General features: G+C 46.4%; 1 protein-coding gene across 1 annotated transcript; it reads right to left on the bottom strand.

Annotated features, from left to right (window-relative positions):
• Positions 1-753: 753 nt before the first annotated feature.
• FAM237B (family with sequence similarity 237 member B) lies at positions 754-18,175 on the bottom strand. Its single transcript, XM_088478652.1, has 3 exons — positions 18,108-18,175; positions 6,853-7,261; positions 754-1,061 (listed from the first exon to the last, which is right to left on the bottom strand). Exons 2-3 carry the CDS (start codon positions 7,241-7,243, stop codon positions 1,033-1,035), a joined length of 420 nt encoding a protein of 139 aa, XP_088334778.1. The 5' UTR covers positions 7,244-7,261; positions 18,108-18,175; the 3' UTR covers positions 754-1,032.
• Between the last annotated feature and the right edge of the window lie 1,704 nt (positions 18,176-19,879).

Below are 19,879 nucleotides of genomic sequence, written 5' to 3'. Positions count from 1 at the left end.
GCACTATATAACTGGTAATAAATAATAAAAAAATGGCATTAAGTAAATGTGCTTATCGCCTTCCTTGTATTCAATTATGTGATGGTGGACAGGGTTACCCTTCTGCTTGTTCACATATTTTAGGATTGGCAGCTGCCAGCACTGATTTTGACCATAAAAAAAAATTTAATTCTGTCCTGGACTACCAACCTGTGGCAACCCTGTATGTGCCCCGTAGCACCCCTGCATGTGACCCGAGACAACCCTACATGGCAAGGCACCCAATTTGGGAACCACTGAGTTATGGTAATCTGAGTCCCTGAGAGCCAACAGGGCCATAAAGCTTAATCTGCCTAATGGATGGTCCTTTGCAATAATAACAGACCTATTGTCACTAGTTACTGACATATGAATACGCTGCATAGGAATGAATGTTCAGACACATAAAGGCGGCCTCAGCGGTGAGTGGGTGATGGATGCACCTTTTTTTTTTATTTTTTTAAACAATCGTTTTTATTGAATTTTAGTACAAATAAATAAGGGGTAGATGGATGCACTTTAACAAAAAGACTCATTCAGTGATCAAGGATATTTAAAAAAAAAAAAACAACAATGGAAAGATGGACGGATCACACAGTCTCTGCAGTCCTTGGATACCAAAAATATTTGTTATCTTTATTTCATTCACATATATAAATAAATTATATATTGATAAAATACTCCATGCACTTTATTTACTTTTATCAATGACAAAATCATTTTCAGCAGCGATATTCAAACCTGCTAATAATACAAAAATGTGACTGTACACTGGGCTCACGTCAACTTATGGCATGGTACAAACATTGGGGTGTATGTGGGTGGGAATGGGCCGGCCTACCTGAGAGATTGTCTTACGTAAACACATTATAAACAACAGTGGAAGAAGGCAACCTTGGCATAGGGGGTTTATATTCAGAGAGCCGTGAAATAACCTTCTCGATCAAATACTGTTGGACTGCTACATATACAGAATGCCTCCTAGTATGATACGTTCCTGAGTCACTGGTCACATTAGAACCAGGGGCTGCTCCAGGTGACACCTAGCAAAGAAAAAAGAGAAAAGTAGTTATTATAAAACTGAAAAATTTGAAATATAGGGCTGGACTCAGAGGAGCACGCTATTGAGGCAGCAACTGCGTATTTTTCCGCAGAGCGACCGTGAGAGACGTCCACAGGCTGCGACGATAATCCGCCACTGTGCGCAATAAGAGGCACCATCGAACATTTCACCAGCCCTATGGAGGCACAGAATCGCTGTCCGAACATGGTAGCTGGGATCAGTGCAACTGACGCAAAAGACGCAGCCGCTAAGAACAACGTGCCAGCGTCCAGCTAGTCACCCCAGTTACCACCCAGACGTGCACTGACATTGCCTCTCTCTGTGTCCAAGTTCGTTCTGCGGCTCCCTCAGGTAACTGTTGGGACGCATGCGCACTGCGATTTAGATGTGCAGACTAAAAACATTGAGCGCTAGAATCCGATCACACTGCGTGCACCTCTGAAGCACCCCTATAATGTCTATTATACCCATAGTTGCCTATCTATGGCTTCTCCTTCCCGGGAGAAGCCTTGGAAGAAGAAGCAGGTGGGCTGTGATGGGGGCGTGGCCTGATGGTTCATGTCAGTAAGCCCCGCCCCCTCTGTGACAAATTGTGTGATTGGCTTAAATTTAAATAGGGGCAGTGGGCAGAATGCAGGAGAAGTGCCTACCCTTCTGGGGGTGCGAGGGGTTACCCGAAAAATAGCGGAAGCCTACTGCGAAAACCGGGAGGATAGGCATGTATGATACCCATAGAATACTTTTCATTTTCATTCACAAATTTTGTTTTTTTATATATTTTTTCAGGTGAAGCTACAGGAAAAACATATGTAATAAACCACAACACAGCACCATGTACCACATCTCATGTACAAACAAATGCCCATGTAATGTCCATATGCGATCCCAGAGACATGGCACAGAGACGTTGCCAGTTTATTCTGTATATGGGTGGGGTATTTATGTACAGGGGCCACATCACGGCGCCACATGTATATCTGTTCCTCGCTCTTAGAAATAGGAGTTTTTGATGATTTATCCCAATGTACAGGCTAAACCCTTTCCCATATTAATGGCCTGATTCTAAACAATCCACCATTGGCGCATCATAGTGTTCATGATCTACAGTCTACGGCAGGTGCAGTTTCTCCTGATCTCCAGCTAAACATGGCCTCTGCTGCGGCACTGTGTCTGAAAACACAAACGGTTGCATAGACATGTCCGCAACACTCCCCCATAGCACGCCCATGAGATGGCTTTTTTGGCGCTCAATTCAGGGCACCTCCCAGTCACCGCCCATGGTTTCGCCACGCTGTTCCTAATGCCAACGATCCCGTACGGATAGCATACACTCAGCGGAACGCATGTGCTGTTGGAATTTCGCATGCACAGTAACAAATAATCGCTCAACTCCGCCACCATCAGATTTGCGCCCACCTCTGCATCACACCCTACATTTTAGCGCTACCAGTCAAACAAGTGCGGCTGCTTTAGGTGTATGCTGCCCTAGATATATGGGCAGATCAACTTTAAAGTGGTGCCCTAAGTCTAGTTGTGCTGTATAATCTGCCTGCCTTATATACAGATAGCTAGAGACAGACATTGTGCTGTATAATCTGCCTGCCTTATATACAGATAGCAAGAGACAGACATTGTGCTGTATAATCTGCCTGCCTTATATACAGATAGCAAGAGACAGACACTGTGCTGTATAATCTGCCTGCCTTATATACAGATAACAAGAGACAGACATTGTGCTGTATAATCTGCCTGCCTTATATACAGATAACAAGAGACAGACATTGTGCTGTATAACCTGCCTGCCTTATATACAGATAACAAGAGACAGACATTGTGCTGTATAACCTGCCTGCTTTGTTTATATACAGATAGCAAGAGACAGACATTGTGCTGTATAATCTGCCTGCCTTATATACAGATAACAAGAGACAGACATTGTGCTGTATAATCTGCCTGCCTTATATACAGATAACAAGAGACAGACATTGTGCTGTATAATCTGCCTGCCTTATATACAGATAGCAAGAGACAGACATTGTGCTGTATAACCTGCCTGCCTTATATACAGATAACAAGAGACAGACATTGTGCTGTATAATCTGCCTGCCTTATATACAGATAGCAAGAGACAGACATTGTGCTGTATAACCTGCCTGCCTTATATACAGATAGCAAGAGACAGACATTGTGCTGTATAATCTCACCATGGAACCACAATGGATCGAAAACAGGTGCAGATAAAGTAATATATTTAAATTAAAACCGACTCAAAAGGTGACTATTTTGTTATAGGGCGCTATTATCGAGGATTTCCTTTTTTAGTTCAATTTAAAAAGTGTTACTTTTACTGTGTTACAATCATGTATATTACCAGCTGTGTTTTATAAAGCTGAACAATGCTCATGAAATAACTGGGTTCTGGACTATAGATAGACAGTAAAAAGGTTGACAATGTTTAGATAGACACCAGATGTTAAACAGTAAATAGGTCGACTGGGATAAAAGGTCGACATGTAAGAAGGTCGACAGGTACAAATGGTCAACATGGTCAAAATGTCTACACAAAAATAAAAAAAAAACAGTCGACTTGTATTTTTTTATTCAGGGTTAGGGAAAGGGAAAAATACTTCTGCACTAATTGGTAGTTGATATTAAATAAATAACCCCAGTTATTTCACTCATAGATTTGAATTTCTTTCATATGGTTCTGGGGGTGCTGCCAGAGACAATAGGTACATTTGAGTATAGAGAAAGAAAAAAAGAATGTCTCTTTGTTGGCGCACTAGAGAAATAATAATATTAATATAACTTTTATTAGTTCCAATAAAATAAAATGCCTCTCCAGTGAAATATTAAAAGCAATTAATGGGATGCAGTCGGGAAGCCGGCGGACCTAATCCCGTCAGCCGACTTACGACTGCTAAATCCCGGCAAGGGTTAAATGACAGGCGTCTAAATCTAGACGCCTGCCACTTTACCGATGCCGGGAGACCTGCGTCCGGCATCCCGATTGAAGGGACACCGGGCGCCGAGCGTGGATAGCCACGGGGGGGGGGGGGGAGAGGGTTAGGTTTAGGGTTCCTGGGGGGGATTTAGGGTTAGGCAACCCCCCGAGGAGGTTAGGTTTAGGCTAGGGGGAGGGGGGTTAGGGTTAGGCACCCCCCCAGGAGGTTAGGTTTAGGCTAGGGGAAGGGGGGGTTAGGGTTAAGCACCCCCGGGGGGACTTAGGTTTAGGCGGCGGGGAAGGGGGGATTAGGGTTAGGCACTGGGGGGAAGGTTAGGGTTAGGCACCCCTAAGGAGGGTTAGGGGTGGGAATTAGGTTAGTCAATATTTACCTTAGGGATGATCGGGATTTTCACCCAAGTCGGGCAGCCGCTGTCGGGATTTCAACCGCCGGTAAATCATACCGATTCCGCAATTAATGTGAATAATAATGTGTGTAAGTGTAAAAAAATATTAAATAAAAAACTTATTTCTCGCTTATCAACTCTTTATTTCGCGATTAAATTCTAATATGCCTTGGCTACAATTTATATCCACTTCACATGGAATCACACTCACGGTTATAATTTAGATTAATCACTGGAGAGGCATGTTATTTTATTGGAATAAAATTTATATTTTAATATTATTATTTCTGTAGTGCGCCAACAAAGAAACATTATTTTTTCTTTCTCTATACTAAATTTTTTATTTTTAGGGTTAGGCACTTACCTCGACGGTTAGGGTTAGGCAATTACCCCGACGGTTAGGGTTAGGCAATTACCGGAGGGTTAGGCACTAGAAGGTACGGTTAGGGTCAGGCACCTATCCCGAAAGTTAGGGTTAGGCTCCAGGTGGCAAGGTTAAGCACCAAGGGAAGGGTTAGGGTGAAGATTAGGGCTAGAAAACAAAAAAATTCATATGTCGACCATCTTTGTGTCAACCTTTTGGACCTGTCGACATTTTGTCCCTGTCGACCTATTGACTGTAACATCTGATGTCTATCTAGACATTGTTGACCTTTTTACTGTCTCTCTCTTAAGCCACACCCTAAATAATTGGAGTGATCATACTAGCTCTCTTCTACAGCAGGTTGCCATGTTAGGTGGGGGTTGTAGTCAGCATCCCGGCTCCGGAATCCTGACAGTCATTAGAATAGCTGCTCCGGAATCCCGACAGTAAGTATTAGGGTTAGAATTAGGGTTATAGTTCGGCACTAGGGAAAGGGTTAGTGTTAGGCTGGGGGAGGGCAGGGTTAGGCTGCGAGAAGGGACGGTTAGGGTACTTCCCAACATGCCTCGGGATGTTGACCGGCGGGATTCTGGAGGCGGCATTCTGACTGTCGGGATCCTGTACTTAACCAGTTCGGTGTGCAGACACAAAGTGACTGAGAGCTTGGAGTAAATACATTGGGCCTGATTCAGACCCACTCGCAAGCGGCTGTCCGCTCGCAAGTGGGTCGATGTTGTGCACTGCGCATGCGTACGACGGCGGGAGCTCCGTCGTGCACATGCGTCAGACGCGACGAGCGAAGGACTTTCCTTCGCTCGTTGTGTCTGATCAAAGGGGGCGTGCTGTCGATGTTGATTGACAGCACGCCCCCTTTGGTGGGCGTGCCGGGGGCGTGCCTCCCTGACGGGGGCGTTCCCAAGGGAACGCCTACAGTCAGAAGCCGGCCCACTGACATCACTAGTGATGTCAGTGGGAGTGATTTTGGCTCTGATAGAGCCAAAATCACTCCGGGCCTTGCGGTTGAAAAACTCAACCGCAGGCTCCGGCTCGCAGTGGCGATGGTCGCGATGGTCAAGACCATCGCGGCCATCAAACTGCACGCTCGTATAGGCTGTGGGTGGTGACCCACAGCTATACGAGCGTCCAGGAGCACGCTCCATAATTATGGAGGGCGGCCCTCATTCAGAGGGTTGCTAGCTGTTGTTACTGACTGCCATATTTTTTTTCTTTTTGTGTACCCTCCCCTTACCATGTCTGCCCGCCCCTTCCCCAGTCACTGACTCTCTTCTTCTATCCTATCCCTTATCTGTGTCTCCCCATTCCTCCTCTTTCCCTATCTCTCCCTTTTCAACTGTGTTCTCCAATCTAGCTCTCCCCCTCCAGCCGTCTCTTTTCTTTCTTCCCTGCTGTGTGTTTTGTGGTCAAGTACAATAAGATTTTCCGAGTCCATGTGGGACAGCCTTGGTGTTTTGCAGGGGATGAGTGGGCAGCCAGTGAGAGCTGTCAGAGGAGGGAGGGGGCGTGGTCTCCCTCCACAGCAGCTGCTAGACACACGCACACATATAATACATTGTAAAGGGTATATGTATTACAGATAAATTGCTGGGAATCCCCCCGTAAACAGCTGCTTTCAGGGGATCCCCTCAAGATCTAAGCATCTAGGGATGTAACAAGAAGGGACTACAAAAAGAGATCTCAGTCATCTGCTGCAGTTCCCTCCATTTACTTCTGCAAGAGCAGCCAAAAATAGGTTCCTATAGGGGCTGCTAAATGGTCGGATTTTCCAAGCTCCTGAATGTGAAGCATCTAGACTAATTCTATCAAAGTGGATTTATTTTTGGAATAACTCGAAACCGTAACCATTTTGGCTAAATGTGAAGTTATTGGTGCTAGATCTGAAGTTGTGGCGCCAGACTTGAGCTAAATATTTATTTATCTATACTGAATGGAACTTGGATGGTTTAACTCCATTTTGGGCTTGCTTCACTATTATAGAATAGCCCTCAATGTATTTGGCTGTTCAGCAAGCCAACACTTCAAGCATGAATTGCATTACCTTTCACTGGGTTTTGTAGATAAAATGAAAGCTTTGGAGAGGTCACTTGTCTTCTGCCCATCCCGTGAGACCTTGAGAGGACACAGTCTACATATATGTCCCAGAAGTCCTGTGCTAACCCATCAAAGAGGGCATTATGCTTCGGATTAGCTGATTCTTTCAAGTAGACCATGAAGTCCCAAAGGCCCATGACCGTATCCGCCACCCTTAGCTTTTTCATCTCCACCAGCTTGCGTGTTGCTGCCTCCCAGCACTCATTGTCAATTTCTCCAAGACCCCCCGAGTTTGGATGTCCTTGGGATTCTTTATGATACACCGACCTGGCATAGACCGAGGTCACCATGAGCAGGTAGATCACCTGAAGGTACCAGTTGCTCACTGCAGATTCCATAACCTGTCCTCAAAGGATCTGCAATAAAGAACAACACAGCAGGTCCTATGATTAAACTATTTCATTTTTAAAGTGCAGGCACATATTTAAAAAAATATATATTTATTTATTCAAGATGCCAAAGCCTTGACTATAACCACAGCAGACCGTAAACCTAAAGTATGTACGATCTGCAGGAAAAGTTGCACATCAAACTAAATGGAACTGCCCATGAGCAGATCAGAGCAACCAATGTGATCAATGTGTGCCCAGTTTGGTAACAGACTAAATAAGAGGGTTTGAGTCACTTGGGGGAGCCTATTTATCAAGATTTTATATATATATATTTTTATGTATCCCCACTATATACCAGCCCCATGATGAACAGGCCCTTAGTGTTATCATTACTGTTCACATTTAAATGCATTAAATAGAATTTCAGAGGTAGTTTGCATATCAATGGCCTGCGTCCCAGATGTGAACCCCAGAGTGTTGTTAGGGACCTGCTCAATGAGGTGACCTTGACACTGGTGGGCAGGCCCGTATCAGTTGCTATTGATATGCAAACTACCTCTGAAATTCTATTTATAAAATGCAAATGTGAACAGTAATGATCGCATAGTGCATCTGCAATTTGTGTATGTTACTTTAAAATCTCAGCATGATGGCACCTTTCATTACTATTAGGGCGTGCAGTCTAGAGCCCCTTCCTATACTCCTTAGTGTTATCACCTTGTTAAACACCAAAATGAAAAGTGATTATTATAGGATGGGAAAAGTTTTCTGCCTCATAAGTACAGTAGGTGCTATTGGTGTTTATAATGTATTTCCCTGCCTAACCTTTTACCTATATTTACCATGAGCTACAACATAAAAGTTCTCACGTCATGGTGACCTATGGAATGTGTTACAAAAAAGCCTTTTATAATGGTAATGAGAGGTTAAAGAGGGATATTTACTGTATTATACCCCCACACAGTGCAGCGTAAGCAGGCCCCTCTTCTCCTCTCCACGGCGGCCACTCTATGACTGTGGGAGCAGTGAGCACTGAGTGAGTACCAGCCTGAGAAAGCAGACTGGTAAGTGACTCTCTAGGGAGACTGCAGACTGGCAGAGATGGTATAGGGAGGCGGGGTGTCCGTATAGAAGATCGACAGTGAATAGGTCGACAGTCAATAGGTCTACACAAGATGGTCAACATGCAATAGATCGACAAGGACAAAAGGTTGACAGGCGGCCAGTAAGCTCTTTTGAGCAGACGCCGCACATCCAAGGCTTCTACGGCGTCTTCACCTGGAGTACGGCGGCCAGTAAACTCTTTTGCGCGGCCGCCGCACATCCAGGGGTTCTGCGGCAATTTCACCTGGAGCGCGGTGGCCAGTAAGCTCTTTTGCGCGGCCGCCACACATCCAGGGCTTCTGCGACGTCTTCACCTGGAGTGCGGCGGCCGCACATCCAGGGCTTCTGCGGCGTCTTCACCTGGAGCGCGGCAGCCAGTAAGCTCTTTTGCGTGGCCCGCTGCACATCCAGGGCTTCTGCGGCGTCTTCATTCTTCAGCTGGTCTCTCCAGCTCCCCGTTAGTGTGGTGCATTTGAAAATATAAATATTGGCTTTTGCTGTGGAACTACAGTTCCCAGCAAGCCTCCCCTGCATGCCGGTACTTGGAGAACCACAAGTATCAGCATGCGGGGCATTACGGGCTTGCTGGTACTTCCACAGCAAAAGCAATATTGAAAAAAACACACACACACTGTAGAAAAGTATAATTTTATTAAAACACACATGCACACACACACATGCACACACACATGCACACACTATCTCACATACTCATCTATGTATCCCTGAAGCCAATCTGTCCTCTTCTCCAGTAGACAATCTAATGGATTACCTGTGAAAAAAAATTCCATACTCAACTCCTCCTATGCGTGGATCAGGTCCTCTTCACACAATCCAGGGTCTTGATAACCGGGGCTGCCCGATTGACAGCTCCGCCCGGGATTTCAGTACAGAAATCCCGATGCGGAGCGCTCATTGGCTGACACAGGCGAGCCTTCCGCCTCTCAGCCAATGAGCGGTTCTCCCCATTGAATTCAATGGTGAGAACCGAGCGTGCCCTTTTCACAAATGGCACCTTAGCGCCATTTTTGAAATTCAAAGATGGCCGCCGCGAGCCAATCACGGCTCGCGACGTCATCGCCCCGCCCCCTCGGCTGGCTTAAATACAACCTGCAGCGCGAGCCCCGTCCATTCAGTCGTCGGCCGGGAAGCTGGAGAGACCAGCTGAAGAATGAAGACGACGGGAAGCCCTGGATGTGCGGCGGCCGCGCAAAAGAGCTTAATGGCCGCCGTACTCCAGGTGAAGACACCGTAGAAGTACTGCATGGGCGACGGCCATGTTAAAGAGCTTAAAGGCCGTCGCCCTCCAGGTGAAGGTGCGGCATAATAAAATACTTTTAAAAACGGTGTTTGTTTTATTTTAATATTTCTTTTTCAGGGGTACTATAGGTGCCAGCAGGCCCTTAATAACCTGCCTGCTGGTACTTGTGGTTCTCAAAGTACCAGCATGCGGGGGATGCCTGCTGGGACCTGTAGTACTATTGCAAAAGACAATATTTATATATTCTTCTGCACCACACTATACATAATCAACCCGGCACCCACCACCCAGGGGTGCCGGGGATAGCCCCGGCTATCAGCCTGGGCCTGGGGTGCCCTGAGTAGGGGGGTCCCCAACTACCCAGGGATCTCCGGCCTGGGCTGACTAGCGGTCAGAGGTGATGCTGCGGCTGGGGGGCTCGGTGAAAGGGCTCCCCTGGCTGTGGCATCACCCCCCTGCTAGACGGAGTCCGGTGCTAGTTTTGGGAAATACAGGGGGAGCCCTATGCATTTTTTCCCCCCTGCATTTCCAGAACCAGGACCGGCTCAGAGCCCTGTGCTGGTTGCAACAAATACGGGGGACCCCTATGTCATTTGTCCCCCGTATTTTGGCAACCAGGACAGGATCTCAAAAGCCTGGTGCTGGTTGTGCTTAATACAGGGACCCCTATGTCATTTGTCTCCTGTATTTAGCACAACCAGTACTGGGGCTCCAAAGCCTGGGGCTGGTTGTTTTCTGTGGGGGGTGGCTACGTTTTTGTTTTTTTTTACACATTCAATTTTGAACATAAATGCGTAGATCTCAGTGCTGCATTCGTCCATCTGTGACTTATTGATTTGATTTTCTCAGGTGCATACGCACTACCAGTGAGCCCTCTGTCGCCCACTGATGCCCCTTTTGCACTGCACCGCTGCCACTGCTCTGCACCACTGCTGCTGCTGCTACCCCGCACGCCTACAGCCATCTCACACTCTGCACCTCCCAAACCCATATATTCCAACATTTAAAGATGTTGAGGCGGTACAGGTCGCGCGCCCGAAAAGTGGGCGTGGCTTGCTGTAAAAGGGGTGGATCCTTGCGGCTTCCCCTGTTTTTGTCACTTTGGGGGCGTGCCCAGCACTCTCCGAGACGCTGGCCAGCCCCCAGGCTCTCCCTACACAAAAGAACAGATGCGCACGGCATGTTCTCCTCCTGCACAGCCGCTGCTCTGCTATGCAGAGCAGCGGTTTGTGCTCCCCCCCCACCGCGGGACACTGTGACACGCAGGCGGGACAGTCCCAGAAAAACGGGACTGTCCCGCTGGAAGCGGGACAGTTGGAAGGTATGCAGACCAACCTCCTGTGTGCGGTCCCCTCTTCCACCCTCTGTCGCCCACTGATGCCCCCTTTGCACTGCACCACTGCCACTGCTCGGCACCACCGCTGCTGCCGCTACCCCACACACCTACAGCCGTCTCGCACTCTGCACTCAAACTCCAAAAAGCAATGAAATTACGATAATTAAGGCTGACGTGTTCCTTTCACAATACAGATATGGTATGCCATCACAACCTGTGGTTTTAGCGGCAGATTCAGCACTCTCACAGAATGAGATTGCTGTCACTCACAAAATGGTGGAGCTGCTAATTCACAGAATTGTGTGCTCATTGGTATACACACATGGAGTCTATGCAACTGAGGTCAAAGCAGAGAATAGAGCTGTGCAGATGGGATAAAAGTGGTGTGGATTGGGGGAGGAGACACAGCAGCGTGGATAGGTGAGACACAAAGGCGTGTAGAGGAGAGAAGGTTATGCAGTACAGGGGGGGGGGTTTGCCAAAGTAATGCAGATGGGTGTAAAACAGTGGTGCGGATGGGGGGGGGAACAGAGTGGATCGGTTTGGGGGGACAGCGATGTGGATAGGGGAAGCAAGTGGCATGGACATGGGAAGACAGGCAAAGACAGATTGGTGCGGATAAGGGAATACAGACTAGCACAAATAGGAGAACACACAACAGTAGGGATTGGGGAAGACAGAGTAGTGCAGGTGGAGGAGGAGACAGAGTTGCACAGTTGGGGGGGACAGAGTGGTGCACATGGAGGAAAAAAGAGTGCCACAGAGGAAAGGAAGACAGTGGCATGGCTTAGGGGAAGGCAGTGGTGCAGAAGGAGACAGAGTGGCACGGATGCAAGGCGGTGCAGATAGAGAAAGACACATTGGTGTAGATGAGAGAACACAGACTACCATAGTTTGGAGACCACACAGCAGTAGGGATTGGGGAAGACAGATTGGTGTGGATGGGGAGGAAGACAGAGTGGTGCGGCTGCTTCGGGGAGACAGAGTTGCATGGTTGGGGGACCAGAGTAGTGCAGATGGAGGAAGAAAGAGTGCCACAGATGAAAGAAAGACAGCAGCGTGGCTGTGGAGAAGGCACGGATGCAGGTCGGTGCGGCTGGGGAAAAACATTGGAGCGGATGAGGGAACACAGGATATCACAGTTGGGAGACCACACAGCAGTAGGGATTGGGGAATATATAGCAGCATGGAGGCATATAGGGGAAGAAAGTGTACATGCATAGACAGAGTATGATATTTTTAAAAATAAGGGAGCTGAAGGTGTATTCTAACTGAGATAAATGTATGCAGTGAGAAGGATGTGGGAAGCCAGTGAGATTGTTTTGGTGATCAAATGGGAAGATTGTGGGCACTGAGTGGGATGCGGGAGCCACATAACTGCTTTGACCTCAGTTGCATAGACTGCATGTGTGTATTACAATGAGCACACAATTCTGTGAATTAGCAGCTCCACCATTTTGTGAGTGACAGCAATCTCATTCTGTGAGAGTGCTGAATCTGCCATTAACCACAGGGTGTGATGGCATACCATATCTGTATTGCGCAAGGAACACGTCTATTAAGGCGTCAGCCTTAATGATCGTAATTTCATTGCTTTTTGGAGTTTGAGTGGCAGAAAGTCAATAGGTTTTGTGAATTTTCAGATCATGTCTAAGCAGCCTTAATGGGACATATGAAACCGTAAGGTTTTTTTGTCTATGGAATATATATATATATATTTTATGATGTGTTTAACATGCTCTAATCAATGACACTACTGTAAAATATGAAGTTATTATAGTAGGTGTAATCAAGTACGCAGTGGAAGCACTAATTTAGAAAACATGTACATAAAGGCCCCCCATACACCTACCGACGGATTGTTGGATTCTGCAATGGGATCGGAAACACTGATCCGCCAGTCATCAATGTGACATTATACATGTTACATTTCACCGATTTGCAAATCCCATCATATTTTGATTGTGATCGGCAAATCAGTGAAACCCAACATGTTGGATTTCACTGATCCTGAGATGCCAGGTTGCAGGATCGCAGAAAAGCGGCGATCTGTCGCTAGTGTATGGGCCCTGTATGGCAAAACATTGAAAATGACACAGATTAATGCCACTTGCGCACACGCATACACACACAGTTATAGAATGCAAATTTTAAGTGAACAGCCAAGGCCCCCCCTTTCCAAGCCTGCAGTGTATAACGGGAAGAATGGGGAACAGAGGTAGAGGGAGAAATGGGGGACAAACAGTGGAAGACAGTAGGAGAGGGGGACAGACAGAGGGAGACGGGCGGAATAGGGGACAGGAAGAGAGGGGACAAATAGAGGGAGAATTGAGGAGAGGGGACAGACAGGGAGAAGGGAGGAGAGGGCACAAAGAGAGAGAGGGGAGGAGAGGGGACAAATAGAGGGAGAAGGGAGGAGAGGGGACAAATAGAGAGAGAGGGGAGGAGAGGGGACACAGAGGGAGAAGAGAGGAGAGGGGACAAATAGAGGGAGAAGGGAGGAGAGGGGGACAAAGAGGGAGAAGGGAGGAGAGGGGACAAATAGAGGGAGAAGGGAGGAGAGGGGAACAAATAGAGGGAGAAGGGAGGAGAGGGGAACAAATAGAGGGAGAAGGGAGGAGAGGGGAACAAATAAAGGGAGAAGAGAGGAGAGGGGACTAATAGAGGGTGAATGGAGGAGAGGGAACAAATAGAGGGAGAATTGAGGAGAGGGGACAAACAGGGAGAAGGGAGGAGAGGGGACAAATAGAGAGAGAAGGGAGGAGAGGGGACAAAGAGGGAGAAGAGAGGAGAGGGGACAAATAGAGGGAGAAGGGAGGAGAGGGGACAAATAGAGGGAGAAGGGAGGAGAGGGGACAAATAGAGGGAGAAGTGAGGAGAGGGGTCAAATAGAGGGAGAAGGGAGGAGAGGGGAACAAACAGAGGGAGAAGGGAGGAGAGGGGAACAAACAGAGGGAGGAAAGGGCAAGAAGAACATGGTGAGATAGAAGGAAAGGAGGAAGAACTCAGCGAATAAATAAATATATATATATATATATATATATATATATTGTAGACAGTATATGTACACATACAGTATATATAGTACACAATGTATAGATACACACATTTTATATAAGAGCTATAAGATATTTCAGTTGAACTTACCAAAGTACCATCTTTGTATCTTTGCTCGGGGAACGGAAGTCTCCGCGGTTCCCACAACCATGGGGATGTAGAGTTGGCGCCTGCTTGCTATACTGCGCTGGGGGGGAAGGCTGGGCAGGTGGTCAGAGCCGGAGGAAGCTGCTTCCAACATGGTGGTCGGAGCTGGATGGAGGAGGCTGCTTGCTACAATGCAGGGGTTGGGGGGAGGGATGGAGGTGGCCGGAGCCAGCGAAGCTGTTCGTTAAACTGCGCAGGGGGAGTCTGGGCAGGTGGTCAGAGCCGGAGGAAGTCGCTTACCACACTGTCGGAGCTGGATGGAGGAGGCCGCTTGCTACAATGGGGTAGATGTATTATAGCGGCACTTACCGTGCCGCTATAACGCTTCCCGCTTCGCCTCTTTACCGAGGCGAAGCAGGAAGCACTACCGATGAGATGTATAAACATCTCGTCGGCCGGAGAGGGGGAGCGTTAACTTCACCCTCCGCCGCTACCCGCTAGAGACAGCAGCGCATCAGCCTAGTGCTGATGCGCTGTGTCTCTGTCCCGGCCGGCTCCACTGAGCATCCGCGGGATCTCGCAAGTATCGCGAGAACCCCGCATGGAGCCCTGGAGCAGGCAGCCGCCGCAGCAGGGACAGCGCTTCTGGGCTTCGTACATCTCCCCCAATGTGCTGTGGGGGATTGTAGCCGCAGGAGACTGCTTGCTACACTGCCGGAGGTAGGTGGTCGGAGCCGAACAGAGGGGCTGTAATGGAGAGGAAGGATTGCGGGGGGAGGGGCTGGCTGCTTGTGGATTGGCTGGAAGGGGCGCCGCTGGCTAGATGCAGCTGAGAAGAGGCATTGGCTAGTGGCTAAGCTACGCTACACTGTGGAGGAGGGGATGCGGAGGAGACCGGCTACACTAAGTCACGGTGTGAATGCAGCAACTCACACTGACTATATAGATCCAGACTTCGAGGGGAGGGGGCCCGACCACGGGCCCTTTGTAACGTGACGGGCCCTAGGCGGGCGCCTAGGTTGCATAACGGTAAATCCGGCCCTGGGCCTAATCATTATCTGGGGCCGTGAAAATTAAGTATTTAACTCTCCCCAAGTTGCAGCAGCGGATACCTGTAAGTATCGGAGCAATTCAATATTGCTCCGCTGAGGGGACAGCTGCTCCGAGAAGTAGCTGTCCCTGTGATCAGAAAACAAAGGAGCAGCACTAGGAGGAAGGGTATGCAATTGTATATAATGAATTCATAATAAATTGTTCACTTTAAATATATATATACATTTTTAATGTATAAAAAAAATCTACAACTACAAATGTTAATTTTTGGGGGCCGGACGGCCCCGGATAATTAACAATCTGTCTCACTGCGAGTGCTGGAGCAATTCATCATTGCTCCGGCGTGTCCCTGCGAATGTCTTCACTGGGGTTCACGCAGGCGCACAAAGTCACGGCGGCCGGCGGAAGGAGCCGGGCAGTATCGGAGGGATCTGAATGGATCCCTCTTCATAACCCGGGACTCCTTGCTATAGGAAAGGATCGGAGGTGCGGGAACAAACGTCATCTGAAGTTTGGGTATAATATAATTAAAATCTTGATACTATATAAAGTTACTTGACCGAGCTCTAATTTACAGATTTATTGAGGATAAATCAGTTATAGCTCTGTGGGTTGTTTTATGTGACTTTTGTTTGTGCATGTGGATTTTTTAATCCTTAAAAGTGTGATATTTTATATATTCACAGTGAACAGTTGATTATTAATTCATTACGTACGATTGCGTACCCTCCCTCCCAGCGCTGCTCCTTGGTTTCTTGTTTTGCTTGTTCTGTGCCACACACAGCTGCAGGGTCATTACACATTCATGCACCAGAAATCGGCACCATAAGAAGATGGCGGCATTGGTTCTTACAAGCAAACTGCTGAATACTAGGCGGCCCCTATTGGGCCCCTAATTATGAATGGCCCTGTTACTTAAACTAAACATGCGGAAACTAGCTTAACTGATAATGAATAGGCCCCAATATATCTGCAAGTGGTAGTAATTATTCGTGATGATATCTTGAAAACACGCACTGTTAGGGTTCCATCAGGCCTCTAAGTCATAAATGCCTACTCTCCTGGGAGTCTCACAATTTTTCGGGTAACCCCCTGCACCCCCGGAACAGTAGGCATATCACCCGCATCCTGCCAACTTCCTAGTGAAGTGGGCAGGATGGGGAGATATTTTGGTGGAATTTTCGTGTCCGTAGGGAAGGGGGCTAAATGGCGCAAATCGCATCATTTTGCCCCGCCCCCTCTTCACGGACCCACAAATCGCAGGGGTTTGGGAACGTGGTCTAATAAAATCTATAGTCTGGCCCCGCCCCCCTGAAGATGAGAGCAGCAGGTCCCCTCCGGCTGCTCCCGGAAAGGTGCCCGGCAATGTCGGTAAATATGCCCTAAATTTGAGAAACATTGCTCTATGGAAAGCCCTGATCTGCCATAATCTACTATATTTGACTCTCTCACAACTAACATCATTTGGCTACACTATACACTAATCTGTGTACATGTCTTAAATAGGAACACAACATAAAAAGCCTTTTATACTGTACATTTATTTCTTTTTAATCACCCACAGTACTAAAAAAAGAAAAACTCTTCTAATAATGTCTATTAGGGCAGATGTACTAAGCCCTGAAAAGTGATAATATGGAGAGTGATAAACTACCAACCAGCCAGCTCCTAACTGTCATTTTTCAAACACAGCCTGTAACATGACAGTTAGGAGCTGAGTGGCTGGTAGTTTATCACTCTCCAGAGCTTAGTACATCTCTCCCAATGTGTCGCAAGATGACCGTTGGTGACAATTGAAATTGACCAATTATAAAAGATTAAAATCAATTTGTCCTTTAACATTCTAGGGTGAAACATATATTTATGTTATTCTGAAGATACAGCCTTGTGAGTGCATGACAGAAGCTGCTTTGAAGGATTTCTATGTGGGAGAAATGACAGTAGCTGCTTAGTTAGGTTTATTGTGCTCTGTCCTTGAAGTAATTATAATGAGAGTCCTAGATAAAGGTCTGTGCGCACTCAGTGCTGTCTAACAAGTGCATTGTCCTAGTACTCGCTTTGATTCGTGCTCTGTGTGAGTCAGTATTGTACTGGTCCACTTGTTGAATCCCAATGCACATTCCAATAAATAAGAGCGCGGCGTGCAGTATAATGTACATTTGTGTCTCCTGCGTGAGAGCGTAAACATGTAAATATAAAACTAACACCTATTTATTGCATTTGTCTCTGGTAGATTTCATCTGCCTGTTAATAAACTGTACATTTGAGATATCAGCCACATGTGCTGCATCATTATACCTTTTATTCACAAGAGAGCGATGAAACTTGCAGCTTTCCAGCTGCTGTGCACTATAAGTCCCAGCATGCCATGACAGCCTCTGGCTGGAAAGCTACAGGATACCTAATCCTGCTTTATGGCATTGACTGCAATTGTGAATACTGTAGGAAATTAAAATCCCCCCTCCCCCAAAAAAATAAAAATTGATTCTTTAGCTTAAGTTTTGAAAAAGAACAAACATTATCTAACAAAATAAAAAGTAGAACAGGATATGAAATAACCTCATAATAAATGATCAGCTGAGTTTACATGCATACAGATTTTTAAATATTACTTGAAGGATATATGTTCCAGGATTGAAAACAACAATCAATAAAAAAAAATATTATTATTATTTATATATATATTATATATATATTTACAAAGGGGCGTGCAAGCCCCGAAACATTGGGCTCAATATACTTTGTTTTTGAAATGTCTCCAAGTGCCGCTGCTTGTCTTAATACAAGACCCATCCTATTAAATATATATAAATAATGTCATTATACTAATACCTTGTATGTGCTACTTACTTTCTGCAGCGCAGTGGGAGATGCAGGGACTTTATAAATCAATAATAAGAGAATAGAGATAATACATAAGAAATAGGTAGAGAGATAGACAGATAACATAGACATATTCAGTTGTTACAGACCTGAGCTGTCTTCTGATCAGAGGATGAGAGGTGAGGAGTGGGACAGTCTAGGGAATTTTTATATTGAAACCCCTCCTACGAGGCTGCGTCACAACCAGGGAGCCTGCAATCCCATCTGAGTCAATAGTAAAACAATGTGTTATGTTGAGATCATTACTGTGAGCAAGAAGAGATTATTTAAAAAATATATCTCAAGAGTCATAGAACATAACAAGTAAAAATAGGGCTGGTGAGTAAAAGAAAAAAAGAAATGCAAATGAGGAGATTGATGGGAGCAATGCAATAACCCCCTCAATCAAGTGAGATTTCATAGTTAACTTTTTGTGAGGTATTAATAATGCAAAATCAGAACAATGTACAGATTTCTTTTCTAAATGTACATATTGCAATGGCTTCTTAACCACTTAACTGACGTAGTTGTATGGGACGCGAACGCAGCCAACTGTACTTCAGCTGACAAGGTGCGACTGCACCACCCCGTTGTGTTTTTGAACAGTAAATCCGTTCTATACATGTGCATAACAGATCTCCTCTGACTCCCCGGACCCGGCAATTTCTGACCGGTTTTACCAGAAAAAAATCGTCAGTTAAGTGGTAAAGGGCAGATAGTTTTCATCCAAAACTGTAATTCACAACACCCACCCGAAGGTCAACACGTGTGTTTAAAGTGAATAGCAGCTACAGAATATTAATTATTCTCACAAAGTAATGAATAAGGGTTGTGATCAGGTACAATCAAAAAACACAACTGACTCAGGGGCTGATACAGAGTTGTACGCTATTTCGATGTTTACGGAGTTGAGCGATTATCAATTAACTGCAGATGCGTCTAAGTTACAATGTGCATGCGTCAAGGACCATTACTGAAGTCACTCGCAGTGACTATTAATTAGCAATGTGATTGATATATACACAAAAAGAAGAAATACAAGTGCACAACTCCAAATTAACTGATTATATATAAATAAATACATTTTGCAGTAAATAGATTTTTTTGGCATAATCATGGCCATGATTATGGGCCTACCCACCAAATCCGGGTAACCTCTGTAGGGTAGGTCCCTAACTTACTAGGGTTCAAATCCAGAGCGCAGAACACCCCCAAACTAGCCCAGCTAAGCCGCCCCAAGGTACCGCTCTAATAAGAAAAGTGAAGTGTACAGGAAATCGTTAAGAGCAGCCACAGCTGCATATAAAGAATAAAAATTAAAAAGTGAAATACACATATAAAAAAACAGACAGTGAAGCATTAACATTTGTTGTAAAGGAAAAACATGTTATAATGCGGTGCCCTGAAGCAGATCAACCAAAGCAATCCAAGGGGACTCACACCCCAAAAATGAACCAAAGCTGCACTACACAGTCTAAATATTAGCAGGACTTACGTATATTGGCCCTGATTCAGAGCTGGACGCTCTGACCAGAGCGCTCGCTCTGAATCAGGGCCCACCTCCATTAAAATGGAGCGTCCTCCTGGACGCTCGTATAGCTGTGGGTCATCGGACTTGCGAGTGAAACCCTGTGGTCGGGTTTCTCAACCGCAAGCCCTGGAGTGATTTTGGCTCTATCAGAGCCAAAATCACTCCCACTGACATCACTAGTGATGTCAGTGGGGCCGGCTTCAGACGGTAGGCGTTCCCATGGGAACGCCTCCGTCTGGCAGGCACGCCCCCGGCACGCCCACCAAAGGGGGCGTGCTGTCAGTCACCATCGACAGCACGCCCCCTTTGTAGAGACACTCCGAGCGAAGGAAAGTCCTTCGCTCGCCGGGT

This window comes from Taudactylus pleione, unplaced genomic scaffold (genome assembly GCF_031769625.1).
Source record: "Taudactylus pleione unplaced genomic scaffold, aTauple2 ptg000216l, whole genome shotgun sequence".
Taxonomy (NCBI): domain Eukaryota; kingdom Metazoa; phylum Chordata; class Amphibia; order Anura; family Myobatrachidae; genus Taudactylus; species Taudactylus pleione.
Note: the sequence above shows the minus strand (reverse complement) of the source record. Positions and strands in the feature narration are given on the sequence as shown.

Excerpts from the sequence above, each read along its gene's own strand:
- FAM237B (XM_088478652.1), bottom strand. The coding sequence starts at position 7,243 with ATGGAATCTGCAGTGAGCAACTGGTACCTTCAGGTGATCTACCTGCTC. Across the intron at positions 1,062-6,852 it reads TCTACAAAACCCAGTGAAAG|GTGTCACCTGGAGCAGCCCC; the intron begins GTAATGCAATTC and ends TTTCTTTGCTAG.